Source organism: Chinchilla lanigera, unplaced genomic scaffold (genome assembly GCF_000276665.1).
Source record: "Chinchilla lanigera isolate Chin_1 unplaced genomic scaffold, ChiLan1.0 scaffold00185, whole genome shotgun sequence".
Classification (NCBI taxonomy): domain Eukaryota; kingdom Metazoa; phylum Chordata; class Mammalia; order Rodentia; family Chinchillidae; genus Chinchilla; species Chinchilla lanigera.
Window position 1 is genome coordinate 114,678 of NW_004955586.1, and position 21,604 is coordinate 136,281.

Below are 21,604 nucleotides of genomic sequence, written 5' to 3' on the forward strand. Positions count from 1 at the left end.
TCCGAGCCCAGCCCGCCCTTTCCCGACCGCCTCGGCCCCGCTCGCGCCCCACCCTGCCCGGCTCGCCCCAGCCTCCTCACCGGCTTCTGGGCAGCGCCGGACAACACGCGGGAGACGGCGGCAAGCATCTTCCTCATAGGGCGCAGGCAGTGGCGGAGATGGTGACTCCAAAGGACCCAAGAACAGCTAGGCCGCCCCTGAATCTCCTTCAGGCGCCCTGAGCCGAAGCCACGCCTTAAACGCTGCTGACGGAGTCGGAAAAACGTCAAGCGCCGAGGTCAGCGGGCCAATCAAAACTGCGCCTGGGGTTTTTCCCCGCCCACCTGGGGGGCAATGCCTGCGGGGTGGGGCATTGAGTGTAAGTGCCAGAGAGGGCGGGGCTGCGCGCTCCATAGGCGATCACGCGCGGGCTGGTGCGGAGGCAGCAACTGGAGATGCTTGCCTGGGAAAGTGGGGCCCCGGAGGCGGGGGCCTCCTGGCGCTCTGCCTCGAGAGCTGGCTGAGGAGCGATCCAGGCCAGCTGCAGTTCCCCCAGTCCCACCGCTGGCGCATCATTATAGCCTTGGCTCAGTACGCAAAACGGTGAAGATTCGCCACGTGGTCGGGGCCAAAAGACACACATCTGGTTTGTATACATGCTTCTGCCGCTAAACTTGCCTTTAGAAGATCACGGAACAGTTGTAAAATGCTGCCTAGTCTGCTTAAGTGAGGATCAAAAAAATCAATTCTCCAACTAAATGCTGAGTTGACCGTATAGGAACAAGTGCTTATTGTTCTTTGAGTTTTTCTTAGCTTTTGCTTCCTCTGGCTGTAGACAAGAACAGGTGAGAGCTGAGTTGTTCTCTGCTTATATACTACTTGGAAAAAGCAGAATACTGTATTACATCTTCTGTGTGACATCGTTCCTCAAATGCTGTAAAGTTTTAAGACCCGATAAGGTGGACGAGGATGCTGTGATACAGTAACAAATTAACCTCCAGTTGCCAGTGGGTTTGCACAACAGACGTTGCTTTTCTACTCTGGTTATGTGTCCAATATACATTGGCCAGGGTCTCTCCATGATGTCACGCAGGAACCCAGGGTAGAAGGTGTGCTAATACTTCAATATGTGACCTTCATAGTCAGTGCAACAGAGGAGGAGGAGAGAGTGCAAAAAGGGCTCCCAATGGCTGTCCTATGCTTTGGCCGAGCTGTCCCATACCCCTAGTGCAGCAAAAACGACATCTTGGTAAAATTACTCTGTCATCCAGGGAACCATGCCCTCTCCAACAGGACCCATCTCTTAGTCCTAGGGCACCCTTCTTTTGGGGTTTGTATCTCAGCCCAAGGGGCAATGTCTGCTTCTGAGATCTTCCATTCCTATTTCCTTCAGAGCTCTCTATCTATTCTTTCTGTCTTCTCCAGCACTGTATTCCTTGAAGGATAAAATAAATGCTGCTAGGAGTAGATTATAACCCATAGATTAAAATAAATAGGGCCAAATCCTTTGCAAATACATAATTGAATAAATACATGGGGAAGAAGGAACTTTTCCTAATAATAGAATTTGAATTAATTAACATACAAGGAATGCTGACAGTGGAAAAGTTACCCATTGTAGAGCCCTGTGTGGTGGTGCATGCCTGTAATCCCAGCACTCAGGAGGCTGAGGCAGGAAGCAGATGGGTTCAGGGCCAGCATAGGCTACATAGCAAGTTCCAGGCTAGCCTGGATTACATAGCAAGACCCCTGTTTTGAAAGAAAGAAAGAAAGAAAGAAAGAAAGAAAGAAAGAAAGAAAAGAAAGAAAGAAAAAAGGAAAGAGAGATCACCATTTGGCAAAACTAGTCACTGTTTTCTGCTTTTTTAAAAAAAATTAGTATATATTTGCAATACATAATAGATAAATTCATCCCAGGGAGTTGGTACACCTACATATGGAAACTTGATCATTCTTACTTCCCCTTCTCCTCCCTTCCCTCTCATCTCTCCCCATTCCCAAATCCCCTTCCCCATGTCCACCAAGTCTACCTCCATGTTTCCTATTTTGCCTTTTATTTTGCTCTTTAAATTATACTTTAGATTTCTCATATAAGAGAAACCGTATCATATTTAACCTTATGTCAGATTTATTTCACTTAGTATTATGGTTTCAAAGTGCACCCATTTTCCTACAAATGATGCAAATTTATCCTTCCCACAGTCACTGTTGCATGCAAGGATTATCCAGAGAGGCTAAAATTAATGGGTTAGATATTATGAGAAACAAGATATTTGCATAAGCTCATCTCCCTACAAAATATTTATTTATTGCAAAATTTACCATAGTAACTTTGTAGTGAGGAAACAAGTGAATACATTTTATAATGGCTAGGCAATTTTCTTTGTCATCTTTGGCAGAAGTTTCCTAGCCAGAGGCAGAATTAACCTTGAAAGTGAGGAACACTTCAGGATGTTGTATGAGGTGGTGGCGGTATAATTGTGGTTAGTAGTCATTACCTGTGGACTACAGTGATATCATATGTGCTAGAACATTCACCAAGGACTCTTACATCTGGAGGGGAGACCAGGGAGATGAAGAAAGAATTGTACAAGGCAGGGACCTGATGAAGAGAAAATATTAAGAGAGGAGGACTTTTCTTGGGTGGAATTGGGGACAAGGGGCTCTACCTTCTCCTCCACCCCTCTCACATGCCCCCAGCACTCACCAGTTTACGATGAGATTTGCTGGGTCACACAGGGGCACTTAGATCTGAGATCTTGAAACCTGCCTTTTGACTTTTACTTTGCAAATCACCCTAAAAGTACTCAATCAAGTGGAACTTTAAGGCAAATCATGCTCCTTAACATCTTTGGTTTTCTTGGTGGGACCCTCCCCAGGATGAATTAACAGAACAATCATATACATATGTTATAAGAGTCAGCAGATATTTGTGCTAGGCAACTAGGGCTTTTTAAAAAAAACTTTGGAACCATATACATGTTTTGCATAACCACAACACACAACATAACACCATAGGAACATGGCTATGCCTCCTCCTCAGGACCAATTAAACTGCCAAAAAATCTTAAATGATTTTCAATTATCAGTGTTTCTAATATTACTATTATTATTAGTTTAGTGTTGAGGATTGAACCGAGGACCACTCCAATCCTATCAGTGTATTATTATGTGAGACTACATACATACATGCACGTGCACACACACGAAATGAATATGTAATTAATGTCAGTGTCATTAAGAAACAGGATTTTGGGCATAAAAGAAAACAGACGCCAATACAAACTCCAAAGCCTTGTCCTGAATTTAAATTGAAAATACCAGTACAAATTCCCAAGTATTTCCATACGTAGTTCCTAACTCTCTGCTGGAAAGATCTAGAAGCAAAGACCAGTCTAATAGTAATCATTCTGACCACTGATAAAAGAATTGAAGATTTACCCTATCTTTCCCATACAGACTAAATTTCAAGGTGAATGATAGTCGATTTGTGGAAACTGTCCTTTATCATTTACAGTTTCCACTAATAAATAAAAAAGGAATCACAGAATTTTCATACTCTTGCTTTAAAACACCTAAGTAGATCATAGGTCCAACTGTTGAGGGACTTATTGGGTCATATCGAGAATATGGGACTCAACCAGCAGGTTCTGCCTTCTGATCTGGTAGGAGACAAAACGAGCTCTCCTCCTGTGAAATGTTCTTCCACCCAACTCAAACAGGAACTTGATCAAGCCTTTCCGTTTCCTACCAGCTTACAAGGAAGCAACCTTTACCGTAGAAAATGGAGGAAACATTACAGGACAGATTACCTAGTGTCTTTAATAAAGTCCAATGTTAAACAAAGAGGAAAGGGGACTGTTGTATGTTAAAATAGACTTATAAACCAAATACAATGAGTATATCTTGGTTGGATCTTGGCTAAAACAAAACCAATGTAAAAAAAGACATCAGTGAGATAATTTGGGAAATTTAAACATGAACTGGATATTTGATGGTGTTAAAGAACTTTTCAGGTGTGCAAAGATACTAACTTAGTTTTAAAGGGTCCTACTTTTCTATAGATCCATACTTTGATTGTTACTTGTGATGTGTCAACTTGACTTGAATGAAAACCACCTAGCAGGTCAGTAAAGCTTTGGTGTGTCTGTGGGTGATTGACATGTTGGCCACAAACTGAGGAGGGAAGACCCAGCCCCAATATGGGTGGCATCAATCACTAGGCTTGGAGTCTAGACAAAATAAAAATGGAAAGAGAAGGAAGTCTTCCCCTTTTTCCTTCAGAGTAGCTCCAGCCTTTACCAATTCCTTTTGACGTTGGGCTCCAGTTCCCTCAGGCTTCCAACACAGACTTTTCAGCTTTCCAAGAAGACTCTGGTTTTCTGACACAGACTCACACCAGTGACTGCAGTGAGCTTCTGGACCATTGACATTTCACTGCTACCCGGTCCTCTGGTTCTACCACTGTGCAGAAGGCCATTTAGTATTCTTCTGTCACTGGTTTGCAGACAACTCTTGGGACTCTTCCTGTTTTTGTGGGGCTTTTTTTTCTTTTTTTAAAGATGGTGTCATGCTGTGTAGTTCAGGCTGACTCTGAACTCACTGTGTAGCCCAGGCTCACCTCTAACTTGCAGCAATCCTCCCGCCTCAGCCTCCTGAGTGCTGCAACAGCACACTACAGGTGTGCACCAGCATGTCTGGCTTGGGACTCTTCCAGTTTTGAATCTGTAAGCCTATGTAACCAAATCCTTATATATACATATATATATGTATATATGTATATTTCCTTTAGTGAGCTTCAACTAATATATACATTGAAGGGTTTTCTTTCCTTTCTTTCTTGGAGTTCTGGGGATGGACTCCAGGGCCTCACACTTGCAGAGCAAGCACTCTACAACTAAGCCACAAGCCCAGCCCTGACATACTTGTTTTTATGGTAGAGGTGATATGATGTCTGGGAGTTGTTTTAAAATAACCCAGAATGGGGTGGCATCATTGGGGGTGATTTGTAGGATTCATGTGGAAGCAATAAGATGGGCCATGATTTGGTCATTGTTACAACTGAGTGATGCCGAAGTAGGGGTTCATTGTACTCTTCCATGTTGTATATATTAAAATTTTTCATTACAAAAGGATCAGTGCAGATGCCAGGCTATCAGTGATTAAACAGTCAATATTAAAGCATTATCTTTAGTTGATTTAAGAAAATACACATTCCCAGTTTTGGGCATTTGGTATATAGTGCACAGTGAAGCTACTGAAGGAGTTGTTTACATCAAGTGATCCCAAACATTTATTAATGTTCAGTCACTCATTGCAAGATACATATCAAACACTTTCTATGAACCAGGATCTAGAGGATTAATAGGCAGTGCACCAATAGATACAGTTGTCATGTTGTTGTGCAGCTTGCATTCTGGTGGGTTGGTGGAGGTGGTAGCAGTTATGTAGAAAAAAAAGAAATTAAGTATATACATGCAATTAGCATATTTTAATTGTGTGGAAGGTCAGGGGCTTGGGGTGATCTGGAAAAGCTGAGGGTCTCAGTCTATGCTAGGTAATTTAGAAACAAGAAACATTTATTTTTCACAGTTCTGGAGGACAGGAAGTCCAAGGCCAAGATGCCAGCACAGGGTGTCTGGCAAAGGCCTCCTTGCTGTGTCCTCACGTGGGAGAAGAGTGTAAAGGCATAACAGGGCAGAGGATGCTTTGTCCCTCCTCTTTTGTAACTTTTTTGTTTGTTTGTTTGTTTTCCGATACTGGGAATCGAAGTCACGACCTTGTGCTTGCCAGGCAAGCGCTGTGCCACTGAGCTAAATCCCCAGCCCCCCTCCTCTTTTATAAGGGTGTCAATCCATCATCTTCTAAAGGCTTCACCCCTTAGTACCACAATGTGATTAGGTTTCAGACGTAGTGCCACCTGTGACCCATTATGCATTTCCTGCCAAGAGCAGGGACAGCCCTTTTCCTTCTGTCTAAGGGTTGCATCACCCTGGACTAGCTTGCAGTCTGAACACAGGTCACATCACATCATACCTCCTCAGTCTGGCTTGTTTTCCTATCATGCAGACCATGTTCTGGCCGGAAGCTACTATTCTGAGCTGATCCCAAAGAGAAGCAGCCTTTGCAAACCTAAGAACAGTGCATGGAGCCCTGAGACTATAAATAAATAGGGAAATAGTTTCATTTCTTGGTGTCCTCATCAGTAAAGTGGGATTTAGAAACTTCTTCAGATGTACTTTGAGAATGAGTCAGTTGGGCATTTGGCCAATTTAAGCGGGGAACTGCTATCTTTTGGGGACACTGAGAAGTACTGCTAAATAAAGGGGAGCACGTGACATTGTTAAACAGGAGGCTGAAATGTGGGGTTGGCCAAACGGTGGATGTGTGTGGCTTCCTTTGCTTGCTGTGCTTCCCTAGCACAACAGCCAACCCAGGGTCCCCCTCTGTGGGGCTGCTGGGGCCCTTTGCCTGGACTTACTGTTTTTTTCTCCTCTCCTTTCTGACCTTTGCTCCACCCAGCCCAGGGCTTCTTGATGGGGACAATGCTGTCCTTCAGGATCCACGACAGTCACTTCTGCAGGTGGGGCTGGGGTGGAGGCAGGAGTTGGCTGTCACAATGATGGCTTCAATGGGCAGGGCCCGGAGGCCAGATAGTTTTGGAAGTGAAAACCATGTTTGTGTTTGCTGGGCACTGGGGAGGGGGTCTGCTTCTCAAACCGGAGCCTAGACCCTGTGGATTTACCAGGGACACAAAGGTGCTTACTGAGTAAACTAAGAAGAGATTACGTCAACACTTTGCTTTATTTGGGGCTTTTACGGGCATTGTTCGCCATTTTGGAAAAATGCTGGTGGTAACAGCGTTTGTGCTGTTGGTGTTTGAGCCACTGACCCAGTTCAGTCTCCACTCCCAATCATTCCAGGCCCAGTGAGTATGTGTTTAGCTACAAACTACTGCCTGCAGTTTGGTGATGGTGTGGTGACACCCAAGCATATATATTTGTTTATAATACACGGGTGGTCTCTTTTTTCTCCCTTCCTTCCTTTCTTTCTTCAGTACTGGGGTTTGAAGCAGGGAGCATTGAACTATATCCTCAACCTCTTTCTCTTTCTTTCTTTCTTTCTTTCTTGCTTGCTTGCTTCCTTCCTTCCTTCCTTCCTTCCTTCCCTCCTTTCTTTCTTTTTTTTTTTGGAGCCAGACTCTTGCTATTTAGTTCAGGGGGGCCTTGAAGTCACTGTGTAGCCCAGGCTGGCCTTGAGCTTGTCATCCTTCTGCCTCAGCCTTCCAGAGTGCAGGGATTACAGATGTGCACCAATGTACCTGGCTTCACAAAGGAACGAACTGAGGACCAGGGATATAATTTGTCTGAGGCCACACAACTAGTTGGCAACAGTGCTTAGAGTGAAACTCAAGATTTCTGAATTTCAGTCTCAATTCCCATTATCTTAGACTTTTAATAAAGAGTGAATAAATAAATACATGAAGAAAACTTGATGTGCCATGAATTTATGCTGTCTGCAATTTAACAGAATTCAGCATCAACAGAATGCCACAAACATTTTCCAACTCATTTTAGTCTCTCAAACCTTAGGGCATGAGTTAGCCTGTGATGTGACCCAATCAGGGAGCCATGCCTCAGGGCTACCTCGTTAACATTTGCAGGACCCTAATTAAAAGCTCGTATTTTAGAGAACCTGTAAATGCTCTATCTAAATTTGCACTAGAGAGCTTAGTAATTCGCTCAAGAAGTGTTAGGCATAATTTTCATTTAGTGAGTTGAGTGATGTTGAAGATATGCAGCTGGCTGAAAGGATTCTCAGGGACCTTGGCTCTTGCATCAATAGAGTGTGACAATGAGATGAGCCCAATGTCAAGGACCTTGAGAGTAGTGACCGTGTGTCTGCTGCTCATGGGGGACTGTCATCTGACTGAGTTGACCTTAGATCAACATTTCATACAGGAGCTTGTCGTGATGCTAGTAAGATCAGGTCCTCACCATGCTGAAGGGAACAGGATGAGTGGCAGGCTTTGTGCCTGCCTATGTAAATGATTTTTTTTTTAATTTTATTTTAAAAAGAGTAGTAAATGAGGAAAAAAAAAAGAGCAATAGCAGCATACCGGCATCACAAACATAAACAAACCAAAGCAGGAACATTTAAAGTGATACGGGATTTCAAGACAAAATGGTACGAATTAACAGTGGTTGGTACATTACATATTGTTATCTTCAACTACATTGCTCAGATTACCAGATTAAGAATGGAAGATTGTTCAAACCATTAAAGAGAATAAGAAAATAATTATTAGGTAAAACATTAGAGATAATGCAGAGTTTCACGAGACAAGATGATAGGAATTCACCATGGTAGTTCCATTGCATATTGCTGCCTTCAAATCAGTTGCTCAGATTACCAGATTGGTCAGAACATAAAACATTTTAAATGTTAACTGTTCCATTCAATATACCATCAGACATCAGCAGTACAGTTATTGCAGATATATATATATATTTATGTGTATATATATATATATATATATATATATAGTCTTCCTCTTTTTTTTTTCTTTTCCTCATCCTAGTTGTTCCTTTCTTTGAGCAATTTCTTTCCCTTTCCTATCATCTATTGTACATTTTGACTTTTACTTATTCTTTCAGGTTCCTACACCAGGGAGACAATATGATGTTTACACATATGGGTCCGATTTATTTCACTTATGAGTATGGTCTCTAATTGCCTCCATTTACCTACAAAAGCCTTGAGTTTATCTTTTTATATAGCTGAGTAATACTCTATTGTATAAAAATACCACATCTTTTGTATCCGTTCCTCAGTTGATGGGCATTTGGGTTGTTTCCAAGATTTAGCTATCAGGAGGATGTTATTCAGTTTCCAAATGTTTATGGAGTTTTTGTGATTTCTTTTGTCATTAATTTGCAATTTCATTGTACTATGGTCTGATGGTATACATGGGATAATTTCAATTCCTTTGCATTTACTTAAACATATTCTGTGTGCTAGCATATGGTCTATTTTAGAGAACGTGCCATGTGCAGCTGAGAAGAATGTGTATTCTGATGCTGTTGGATGGAACACTCTGTAAAGGTCTGCTAAGTCCACAAGTTTGTTCAAACTTGTTCACAAGTTTGTTCAAACTTGTTCACAAGTTTAATTAAATTCTGTTATTTATTTGCTGATTTTTTTTGTCTAGTTGATCTGTCTCTTTGTGACAACCGTGTGTTAAAGTCCCCTGTTATGATTGTGTTGCTGATTATTTCATTTTTTCATATCTGTTAAAATTTGTCTTATACAGTTGGATGCTCCTGTATTTGGTGCATAGATGTTTATGATTGTTATCTCTTCCTCTTGAAGTTTTCTCCTCACAGGTATGTAGTGACCTTCTTTACCTCTTTTGATTGTTCTTGATTTGAAGTTCATGTTGTCTGCAATCAGAATAGCTACACCTGCTGTGTTCTGGGTTCCTGTTGTGTGGAGTATTGTTTTCCATCTTTTAATTTTCAGTCTATGAATTTCCTTTTGAGTTAAATGTGTTTCTTGTATATAAAATATAGTTGGATTTTGTTTCTTGATCCACTCTGCCAGTCTGCTTCTTTTGGTTGGTGCATTGAGACCATTTACATTGATGGTTATAACTGATATGTACTGGCTTATCTTTGTCATGGTATTTTCCTGCTGTTGAAGCCTCCTTTTTCTCTTTGTTTAATTGCTTGCTCTGCTTGGGGGTTCCTCTCTGTTATTGTTCTTGAAGTTGTGGTCTGTTTTATCTCTTTCTAGTATATCTTTTAGTATTCTTTGTAGGATTGGTTTGGCGCTCATGAATTTCTTTAGTTGTTCTTTATCATGAAAATATTTTATTTCTCCATTTATTTTGAAGGATAGTTTTGCAGGGTACATTAATCTGGGTTGGAAGTTGTTTTCTTTCAGTACCTGAAATACTTACTCAAAGCTCCTCTTGCCTTGATGGTTTGTGTTGAGAAATCTGCAGTGATTCTGATGGGCTTACCTTTAAAGGTGATCTGTTTCTTCTTTCTAACAGCTTTTAATATTCTGTTCTTTTGTTGTGTTTCTGGGATCTTGATCACCATATGTCTGGGTATAGATTTATTTTGGTTATGATTAACTGGATTTCTATATGCTTCACTTATCTGTATGTCCAATTCTTTTTCCATTCCTGGGAAATTTTCTGCTGTGATTTCTGCAAATAGTCTTTTTATGTCATTCGTGTTGACACCTGCTGTTGCATTGATACCTATAAATCTAATGTTGTTTTTCTTTGCCTCATCTTGCAGTTGTTGAGTTGTTATTTTCTGGTTCCTTGTTGTTTTTAAGAGATCCCTCCTTTCACATTCATTTGTGGTAATGCTGTGTTCAAGGTCTGAAAGTCTATCTTCAGCTTCATTCAGGCAGTTATGTCAGCTTTTGATGGAATTTTTAATTTCCTAGATATCTGTTTGAATCTGCTTCATGCATTCTAGTTCTTGTCTATATTATTCAGTCAAGGTTTCCATGAGTTGTCTATGCTCTTCTTTTTCTTATCAGTGTCATCTTTGGCTGTGCTGAACAATTCTTTCATTATTGTTGTCATTTCTTTTCTCACCTGAGATATTATTTCTGATCCGATGTCTTCTATGACCTGATGGAGTTGTTTCTTTACTTCAGTTGCTATCATTTCAGAAATTTCAGGTGTATGACTTCTAGGCTCTTCTGTGTTAATGTCTCCTGGACTTGTTTTGGGTGGTGTGGAGGTCTGGGATTGTATTTTGCTCCTTCGTTTTGTCATTTTTGAAGATCCAGAGGTTCTCTGTAGTGCATTCTCACTCTCCCGATTGTGTGTGAGTGGCAGGGTGAGTGTCTGAAGATCCCCAGTGCTCAGTGCAGCTCCTGTGCTGGTGAGTGGTGGCAAAGTGGGGTCCCAGATGCTCCCAAAACTTTCTTCCATTCAGTTGGCTCCCAGTCATGTGGAGGAGGTGTGGGGGAAGCTCACTGGAGTCCCTGAAGCTGTCTGGGGTTCAGCCCAGCTTCCACAAGAGAAGCGGGTAATGCAGGTCGTGGTTACGGAGGCTTCAGATATTGCCCAGGACCGAGTCTGCTTCCCACGCTGGAAGGGGAGGGATGAGGGTGAGCTCTCCGAGGCCGCTGACTCTGTCCGGGTTTCAGCTGGGCTCCTAGGGGGTGCGGGCTGTTCTGGGAGTGAGCACTGAGGCCCCAGAAGTTTTCCAGGGCTCCATGCGCCTCACACACTAGTAGGAGGGCATGGGAGCAGCTCACTGGGGTTTCTAAAGATGTCCTGGGTTCGGCTAAGCACCCACAGACATGCTAGGGGTGCGGCAAGTGGCCACTGAGGCCCCAGAGGGTGCCAGGGACTCCGCCTGCCTCGCATGCTGGTCGGGGAGGGGAGTCACAGCAGCGGCTCACCAGGGTTCCTGAAGATGTCCAGGGTTCAGCCCAGTGCCCGCAGACACACTATGGGTGCTGTAAATGATTTTTACTTCATTTACTGTAATATGGTAATGTTGTGGAGAAGGAAAGAGACAGACACTTGGATCTGCTTTCACTGTGGGTGCTGCCTGATCTACCCAAACAACCTGGCAATGTCGAAGGGCTATATTTATTCATTCTTCCTATTGTATTTACTTCTAGTCATTCTTCAGAACCCCACACTCAAAACTAGCGTAGTTAGCAAAAACTTAATAAAACAGAACAACAGCTATATTTAATCAAAGGTATCCTGAGTTCTTTGCAAGATGCCAGAAAGCAAAGTTTTCAAATCTCTACAGCTCCTCAAAAATGAAACAACTATAGAAATGATAAAGGAAAAACCGCAGTTGTGCATGAAGCTTAAATTTAAGGGGTTGGTATTTAGTGATTCTCAAAGTCCAGTGCCACAAGCAGTCTTAGAATAAACTTGGGCACATGTTACAAATGCAAATTCCTGGGCCCTATCTCAATTCTCCCAAGTAACTCTGAATAGGTACAACAAATGTTTATTTTAAAAAAACTTTCCAGGTGATTTGGATGCCAAGTTTGGGGATCACTGGTGTGTTTCATAACAAAGGACAATCCCACTAAGTGCTATAATAGAAAAACATATTTCTTCTGCAACTGCTGGATAATCCCATGAGGTGGCACTTTAACGTGAGAGACAAAAACCTTTCCTGTAATTGTTGGAAGATGCCACCAGGTAACACTCTGGCCTGATTATACAGAGTCTGCAACTTGCTATGGCTTCGTTTGACTTTTCAACTTTACGATGGTGCAAAGCCAGTATGCATTTGGTGAAAGCCATCCGTTGAATTTTGATCTTTTTTTGGCATGATAATATACAGACTTGATATATTTTCATGAGGTGGGGCAGTGGCAGTGACCACAGCTCCCAGTCAGCCACTGTATCACAAAGGGAAACAACCTTTATAGTGTACTGTGTTGCTAAGCTATCATGTTCAGTGGGTTAGGCGTATTAAATGCATCTTTGACCCATGGTTAACTTACAATGGCTATACTGAGACATAACCTCTTCTAAGTTGAGGAGCCTCTGTAGATGGAAAAACATCAGTTCTGCAGTTGTGTGATAATTCCACCCAGTGGCATCCTAAACTTGAGTAGTAGGAAAAGTATGTATGAGATGCCATTAAGGTGAATTCTCCTGGGTGGAACTGTAACCTGAGTAATGGACACTGGCAGGGGGCACTCTATCCCAAATAGTAGGAGAAAAACTTCTCTGATACACAAATGCAGGCACATTCCCTTGGGTGGCGATGTAGGCGGAATAAGAATATATCTGTGGGCAATTGCGTGCAATTTCTGCTGAGTAGTATAACCAGATAATGATTTGCTGTGCTGAGCAATTTCACCATAATTCCATAGGAGGCATTCTAACGTTAAAAAAAAAAAAAAAAAAAAAAAGGAAAAAATTCTCGGCTGCAATTACATCCAAGCGCCACAAGATGGCAGCATAACACAAGAATTAAAAAAGTTTACGTGTAATTACAGGAAATGTCCACAAGATGGCAATCCAACACAAGAAATAGAAACACCAGGTCTGCCTGGCAAGCGCAAGGTCGTGAGTTCGGTTCCCGGTACCGGAGAAAAACCAAAAAAAAAAAAAAAAAAAAAAAGAAACACCAGGTCTGCAATTACATGAAATTTCCATAGAGTGGCGCCCTAATTTGCGAAATGGAAAAAAAAGTCCCTTTTATATGGAATTTTCTTGGAATCTAAGCAAATACAATATTAATTAACAAGCGTTAATAAACTTATAAGACTAATTTATTTGGTAAATTAAAATGTAAATAAAAATTCAATACATATATTTTTAGTGTTTTCAATATATCTTCATTAAAATGTTTATTCCTTATATTCTAATGATTTGTCTGTAGTATTCCCACCATTAGCAGATCCTCTTGAAAAGAAACAAAATCAATTATCCAATCTCTCCAGCCTGTACTATAGTAGTTGATATGTAATAGGACTTCAATAAAGATTTATTACGTTAGGTAAGTATGAATAAAACTGCAAGGGCTCAGTGAAGATCAAATGACTAGAAGGAAGAAAATATGAATACAGTGAAAACTAAGATTTTGGAGCTTTGTTCTTATGGCTTCTGCATCCTGAAGTTGGATAGGTAAGGTGAAATATAGAGGAAAATGATTGAGACCAAAATAATAAATGAGGGTAATTCAAATGTCTTCAAGTGGGGATTACAGTGGCAGTGAATTAAAAGATAAGAAAATTTAATAAAGTTTTAAAAGAAGGGAAGAAATTCAGTAAGGAAATCAGGTTTCATTTTGTTTTTCAAAGCCACTGAAACTATTTTGGGCACTTAATTGTTTTGAACTTGGTTTTGAGTTAAATGGCTTGATAGCACAGAGGAGCTTTTAGGGCTCCCCCAAATGCATCACAGGTGGGGGCTTCCTCTCTGCCCAAGCAGCCCTGGGAGGAGGAGATCCGGGCTCGACACACGCAGGGCTAGAGCTCACTTAGGAAACATGGGGGGAAGCCCAGCTTGCCACTTGCCGCGCACCAGGCCTTTCTGCTCCTCTTGGCTGGCCCCTCCTGCCTGTCCCCTCACTCCATCCAAATTGGCTGTTCTCTGTGGTCACTCGTTCTGACTTCCAATATCTAAATCCAGTAGTCCTGGAGTTCAGGGTCACCCTGCTCCTTTGGGCCTAGTCCTCATCCCTTCTTTCTGTTTGCCTTTGAGAAGGGAATTTACATTTTATCCTGAACCAAAAACCCAAACCTAAACGAAATCTCCAATGGTAGTGTTACTGGCATCAGTCACTGATTAGGGATTTTTTAAAAAGAATATAGGGCTCTTATGGCCCGTGGGCTGAAGCGCTGGCACAGCTGGGAACTCCTGGGACTGCTTGGCTGTGACTCCCCTGGAAGTTACCAAATGCCCTACTTCCTGGATGGAAGCCTATTTAAAAATAAAATGGAAGTCCAAGGCCCTGGCTTCCGTGATCTCTGTCATTAGTCACTGCGTCATTCCCTGGAGCTTCAGCTCTGGCAGCCTCAGGAGCTTTGCCGAGCCCCAGGCACTCGGTCGTCTTGCCTCTCCTCGCCCGCAGCTGGCATCTCTCTCTCCCACGCTGCAAGGCCCATGCCTGCTTCCCACAGGGATCTGGAATCTTTTTCCAAATCTGACCACTTGTATCAGAGTGGCACCTCTGCAGCCTATGGGGGGCCACTATTGTCCATCTGGGCTTCTGCGGAGGTCGAGTAGCAGGTCTCCTGCCTTGCTTTTGTCTTCTCTCGTCTGCTCTCCACACCGCAGACAAAGATCTCGTCCAAATGCGTAAGTCAGACTGTATCCTTTTCTTGCTTACCACCCTCCCATGCTTTCCCAGTGCTACTGCTCTGGCCCCCAGCTTGCCTTTTCTGCATGTACCTTCCGTCTGTTGTAGTGCAGTCACCTTGCCTTCTCTCTTTCTCCCTCAACTAGCCCGGCTCATTCCTGGCTCAGGACTTCGCATTCATTGTCCCTTCTGCTCTTCACACACATGCCCCTTTCTCTGCATGTGAAGCTCGGCTCATGGCTTCAGCTGCAGAATGAATCTCCCACACCTCTATTCATCGCTCCATGGCATCGTCTTGCTTATGCAGATGTGCCTGTTTCATTTTGGGCCTGACTCGCTGGAATGAAATAATCTTATTTTACTTCCTGGTCAATAACTGGTATACTTTTACTAGGTTCTCTTAAACTCATGATTTTCCAATAAGAATGGTTTTATTCCCAAGGCACATTTGGCAGTGTCTGGAGACAGTTTGGTTTGTCACTCACCACTTGGAGGAAGTGTGCTGAGGTCCCAGATGCTGCTAACCCTCCTATAAGGCGTCCCAGTGCGTATGTGTAGGACTGTGGATTTGATCATCCTAATGGATGACTTCTCTGTCTTCTTCTGTGGCCTGGGAGCTGACTTGCGTGAACTGCTGTCCGGCCTCCTCTTGGGTTGAAGCTGTGGAAAAACCAGCAACAAATGGGAGCTGGGCTAGCGGGGTGGTGTAATCATCTCTCCAGCCCTTCCCGTGGGGTCTGGAAATGCTCTCCCAGTCCTTTACAGGCAAACACTTTATTCCACCTGTCTTGACCTCCTCAGTTTGCATGTTGCATTTGTTTTCTGCCAGGCGCTTGTCTGATGTAATTATTTGGTATATTTAAGACTCAGACATTCAGCGAGGCACCTGTTTATTTTAGAGGCCTTTAACACAGACATTTGAATGAAGTCATGTAAAGTCTCCTGTCTGGTTTTCTTTTTCCTTTGTGGAAGGTCATTTTCTCTCTACCCCTTTTCATCCTCATGACCTTGAAAAAATCCCTACCCCTTGATTTGCTGAATGAAACTCCCGACGCCAGAGGGGTCTTTCACAATGACGCCTCATCAGAACACCTTCCTGCCCTCTGCTGTAGACTGGAGAATGGGAACCATTTGAGCCTTTGCATGCCAGGAGGGTGGACATGGGAGACTGCTCTTGAGTTATGAAATGTCAGTAGCTCTTGCTGCTTAAAACCTGGTCATGACCGTTAGGTGAGTGCCTGTTAGTCTCCAAGGATATTAGGTATGCGGAAAGAGCTCCGTATGTAAGGGCATTTTCCCTCTAGCCTTTCTCCTTTGTTCCTTTCTTCCACGCACAAGAACAGTACTTTCTGGTGAAACATGGCATCATAATTGATACAAAGTATGCTACAGGCGATAATGAAAGTGGATTTGGCTTACGGATGTTTCACTCCAAGAAATGAGTGCCTCTATCATCATAGGCAGGAGGCTGTGGGCAGGATTTTCAGACCCTAAAGATCTGATGCTCGTTCTCTGCATAACTCTAGTACCTCCAGATCTGTGGGTTCCTAATTGCCACTGCACTGTGGGCATACTTAGGGTTCTGTGCTCTTGCTCCATATTGCAGCTCAAGAAATTATTCTACATATCCAGCAACATTCATTGTGTACTTATAATAAGTCTGACCTAGACAGAACAGTGAACATGACACAAACACTTTCTTGGATAAGCTGCTCAGGGTTCACTGGAGAGACAAGCAGAAGGAGCCAATTCTCCTAAGGCATTAAGAAATGCTCACTGAGTGTGTCGGTTTGGGGGATATTTTTGCAGGGGAACAATATAATACGGGACACGTATTTTATAAGATTATTTATAATAGTCACCCAAAGATTCATATACAAGAGAGTGCAGGAAATCTGTCCACATGCTATAGACCAGGAATCCAGCTGAGGGCCTGGATCCCATGATAATGTCCTGCATGAGTCCAGCTGAAGACCCAGAGCTCATAACAGTGCCCCCCACGAGTCCAACTGGAGGCCCAGAGCCCATAACAATATCTCATGCAGGCCTGTTTCATGGTTCTGCGCTGGGAAGGCCCAAAGGTCAGTGGTGGAATCTAGGAAGTCTGTGCCAGTGGGATGAAGGATCTGTGCTAGCAGGCTGAGGGATCTGCCCTGGAGCCAGGAAGCGATGCTCAGAAGAAGCACCTGAGCTCCCTCCGGAAAGGCCCACAGCCATCCTCAGCAACAGTGAGGTCCCGAGCTCTTCCGATGATCAAGATGGCCGAGTTCCCATCAGGGAAGCCAGTGCAGCAAGCTTCTCCAGGGGACCGGCAGTGCACCATCTTCCCCTCAGGAGCCAGGAAGTGATGTTCACAGTGAGGACCAGAGCTCCCCCAAAGTGAACTGAAGCTATTTTCAGGGCCAACAAGGTCCTGAACTCCTTGGAGGATGAAAGCAGCCAAGGTCATCAGGAAAGCCAACATGACGAGCTCCTCCAAAACAACCAACAGCTCCTTACAGCTTCTACCAGCTCCAACAGCCTTTCTCAGCTCCCAACAGCCTTTCTTCTTCTTCTCCAGGTCTGCCTCTTATGCTGCTGGCAACAATCCTCAGGTGGGCCTCCCACACCCAGCAGCACGCTTACTCAGCTCAGCTGGGGGTTATAAGTTGACCACCAGGTGTCAGTCCACTACACTGAGGAAGTGACAATTGTTCTGGGTATTAAAGGAAAAAAGAGACATTCACAGGCTTGGGAGGAGGGGAAAGACCAGTCCAGGAAGATGGACCAGTATGTGAAAAGGCACACCGAACACTGATGAGACATAGGGTTTAAAGATTAACAGCTCTTGGTAGTTGTAGAGTAGGGGCCTTAGAAAGGAGCCGGGGCAGAGTAGGATAGTACAAGAGATGAGGCTAGATAAAATCATGAGGGACATTTTCATGCCATGATAATGAATTTGGACTTTATCTTACAGGATATAGAAGTAGTTGGTGGATTTTTAAGCTAGTGGGGAATGGGAAGGTGTTTAGTGTGGTTAAAAAGACTGAAGCAGCGTTAGACAGATACCACTGAGTGGGAAGGGACTTCCTAATGAAGTAGGGACGAGTGCCCTTGGGCAGTGGGGGAAGGGTGGAAAAAGAGGGCTAAGACAGTGTGGTTTTAGATAAGTGGTACTTCAGATTCGTATGGGACATCCCAACAATTTCTAGTGTGCAGGAGTATATCACCAAAACAGATTTAGATAATTTTGTTAAAATAAGCTTTATTGGTTTTGTAATTTACAAAATTCAGACTAATATAAAACACAAAAGAATGCAAAAAATAGTAATGGCAAATACTACATTATGCAGATAGGAACATTACTCATTAATGTGGAATATCTTTTCATATTTTTTCCTTTCCCTCATTTCTGATATCTACATTTTTTTACTTATAAATATTTAATTATTCTTAAATTGCAAAAATGTGAATGTGTTTTTATTGTGAAAAATGCAGATTGGAGTTTCTACAGAGGAGAGAAAATGGCAAAGCAGTGAGTGCCAGCAATTCAGTTTGTCCAGGACGAACTGTGTAGAGTCTGGAAAATGGTATCTTAGAGAGGAACCAAAGCGAGAGGAAGTGACCTGGGAACCAGGAGGGAACGGACAAAGGAGACGAAAATGTTCTAAGTGAAACCTGAGAAATCACATGGTGGAAGAGAGACGAAGATCCCTGCAGACTGCAGCGCCAGAAGCAGAGGCTGGCCGGCCACTAGCTGCAAGATAGAGTCAGCCAGAACTTTCGGCTCACAGAGAACCTGAGAACCACACTGGGCCTGAGAGAATCAACAGCAGTCGGAACCAGCAGGGAAAACGCGGGCCCCTGCCTCCAGAGCGGCCTTCCACAGGTGACTTCCGTGCGGTACCCGTCGCTGCCACAGTCGTGGCACCCTTTAGCCTGCTCTCCAACCGCTGGCTATCTTCCATGGTTGTCCTTCCCTCATCTACTCTGGGAACTTGACAGTGTAGACTGTCGTTTGCAGCCAAGGGGCTGTTCTAAGATCCCGGTTCAAACTATTCTGGGGCCCGCGTGCCACCTTAGGCTTCCAGCATAAGCTGAGATACGTCCGGGTTTAAGCTCTGCTCCTTAATCCTAGGCTGAGGAAGAGCCATGTGTTAAAAAAATAGAAAACTTTTTAAAAATTATTTTTTACTTTCTTGTTTTATTTTTTTTCTTTTTACTGTCTTCTTCCTTATGTTCATTTTTCTCTCTATTTCTGCTCCAGTATTTCTCCTTCTTATATGAACATGTCTGTGTGTGTATGTGTGCTTCTCTTCCTCTTGCCTTTTTTCTTTCAATATAGTTTATGGAAGGTAAGGGAATTCTCCCCTGTCCCTTTATGTCCCTCCTACGTTTATTAATATCTTTTTGCCAGACTTCTTTCTCTTGTTTCTTATTCTCCTCAATTTTTCTTCTGTCTTCTCTCCTTTTCCATTTGCCTCCCTTTAACTTTTCCCTGATACTTATATCAGTCATAGAATCTTTTCCCATCCCCATTTCTCACTACCAATTTTGTACCCAGTTTTCCCTGTTAACCTCATCTAAATATGTAGCAGACTTTAACCATCATTAGGATTCTTTGCCCACCTCCTGTTCCTTCCTCCTCCCCATACCACATAGCAGAAGACTTTAAAAGAACAAATGTTTTCCACTTCACTTCCCTCCTCTGGCATTACCCAGTCCCCAGCCCCTTGGGCTTCAGATAACTGACTGTATAAAATTACTATTGAGTGATGTTTTCCACCATTACAGGAGACACAGCCATTGCATTTGGTGTACACTAACTGTGTCAAGACTTGGGTTGTTATGATGCTTACACTATAACCATGGATTTCCTGTCTAGGATAAATGGAGACCCAAGATAGGGTCTTATATATGTTATTTCACAACTTACCCAGACAGATACCACTGTAACAGATTAGCCGATTACTACTGTAGCTGATTTGATTGCATAGGAATAATCCTGACTCAAAGGACAATTTTGTACCAGTGGATCTGTCTGCTGATTCCACCATCACACCCAGGGACAGGGACAGCAAGAGTTCCTAACCCAAGAAGTCTGGCTGGACCAGACTTGGCAAGAATGCCTCCAACCTGGCTGAAGGAAGCCTGACTCTGAGTTAGGTTCAGTATTGCAGGAGAAAGATCAAAGGAGGTATGACTCTCTGACAAAGAAGCTACTTGAGAATCACTTGTGCAGTGTCTCCTTGGAATATTTAATCTGTGTTCCCATCAGATATCTTGTAGGGTTTTTTATTTTAAGAGAAAAAGATAAAACAAAATTTCAAAACAATAGGAAGGTAACAATGATTAATGCATTGCATATTGTTATCTCTAAATTAGTTACTCAGAGTACAAGATATAGGCATTTAATTGTCTAAATAATATAAGGATAAACTCAATGAACAAAGAGAGATTACTAATATAACTATCTTAACTAGCTTGTATATATGTGTATATATATATATATATATATTTTTTTCTTTTCCTTTCCTTTGCTCCTTTTCCTCATCCCAGTTTCTCTTTCCTTTGGAACAATGTCTTCCCAATTTTACAATATCTGTTGTACATTTTGGATCTTATTTACTCTTTCGGCTTTTAACACTAAGGAGGCAATATGATGTTTACATATGTGTGTCTGGTTTAATTCCACTTATGAGTATGGTCTCAAATTGCATCCACTTACCTATAAATGTCTCAAGTTTGTCCTTCTTTGTGGCTGAGTAGTACTCCATTATTTAAAAAGACCACATCTCTTTTATCCATTCCTTGGTTGATGGGCATTTGGGTTGTTTCCAAGATCTGGCTATTACAAATGGTGCTGCTATAAACATGGGTGCATATATATTGCTATGGTACAATGTTTTTAATTCTTCTGGGAAGATACCCAACAGGGGAAGAGCTAGGTCAAATGGGACCTCCAGTCCTAGTTTTTGGAGGACTCTCCATACTGATTTCCACAGTGGTTGCACCAGTCTACACTCCCACCAACAGTGGAGAAGGGTTCCATTCTCCCCATAGCCCCTCTTGCATTTGTTATTGGTTGATTTGTTGATAATAACTATTCTTTCTGGGGTGAGATGGAATCTCAGTATTGTTTTAATTTGCATCTCTTGAATGACCAGTGATGTTGAACATTTTTTCATATATTTATTTGCTGTGTATTCATCTCAGATGCCCATTTTTGGATTGGGTCTTTACATTTGGGAGGTCTGTTTTTTTTGAGTTCATTATATGCTCTTGATAGTAATCCTTTGCCTGAGGAACCAATGGCAAACATTTTTTCCCACATTGATGGTTGTCATTTCACTCTGTTGGTGGTTTCTCTTCCTGTGCAAAAGCTCTTTAATAATGTGAGAGCTCAGTTTTTGATTCTTTTTGGTAGTTCCTATATGATCAGGGTTTTATTCATAAAGTCTTAGCCTACATGAAAGTCTTCAAGAGTTTTACCTATTCTATCTTCCAGCAGATTTAATATTTCTGTTTCAGTATTTAGATCTTTGATCCATTTCTAATTTAGTTTAGTGCGTGGTGAAAGATATGGGCCCAATTTTAATCTTTGATATGTGCAGAGCCAGTTTTTCCAGCACCATTGATTAAAGAGGCCATATTTCTTTTTTTTTTAATTTTAAAGAATAAAAGAAGGATAACATAATAATAGGGGCGACTTAGCAAATTACAGACAAAATGGTAGGAAATTATCAATGGTTATCGTTTTACATATTATTATCTACAAAATAGTTTCTCAGGAAAACAGATAGACAAATAATAGTGAGTTGGAGACA

The 21,604-nt window shown here is 42.4% G+C and overlaps 1 protein-coding gene and 1 long non-coding RNA gene across 2 annotated transcripts in view; one reads left to right on the forward strand and one right to left on the reverse strand.

The window, feature by feature from the left end:
* The window catches only part of Pdha1 (pyruvate dehydrogenase (lipoamide) alpha 1), a 16,436-nt gene extending 16,186 nt beyond the window's left edge, over positions 1-250 (reverse strand). Inside the window, exon 1 of the mRNA XM_005414433.2 lies at positions 81-250. Coding sequence (XP_005414490.1) covers positions 81-137 — 57 coding nt within the window. The 5' untranslated portion in view covers positions 138-250. The remainder of the gene's footprint in view (positions 1-80) is intronic.
* A 140-nt stretch (positions 251-390) lies between these two features.
* Positions 391-21,604, forward strand: part of LOC106147585 — a 61,683-nt gene continuing 40,469 nt past the window's right edge. Inside the window, exon 1 of the long non-coding RNA XR_001232521.1 lies at positions 391-625. This is a non-coding gene — a long non-coding RNA (uncharacterized LOC106147585). The remainder of the gene's footprint in view (positions 626-21,604) is intronic.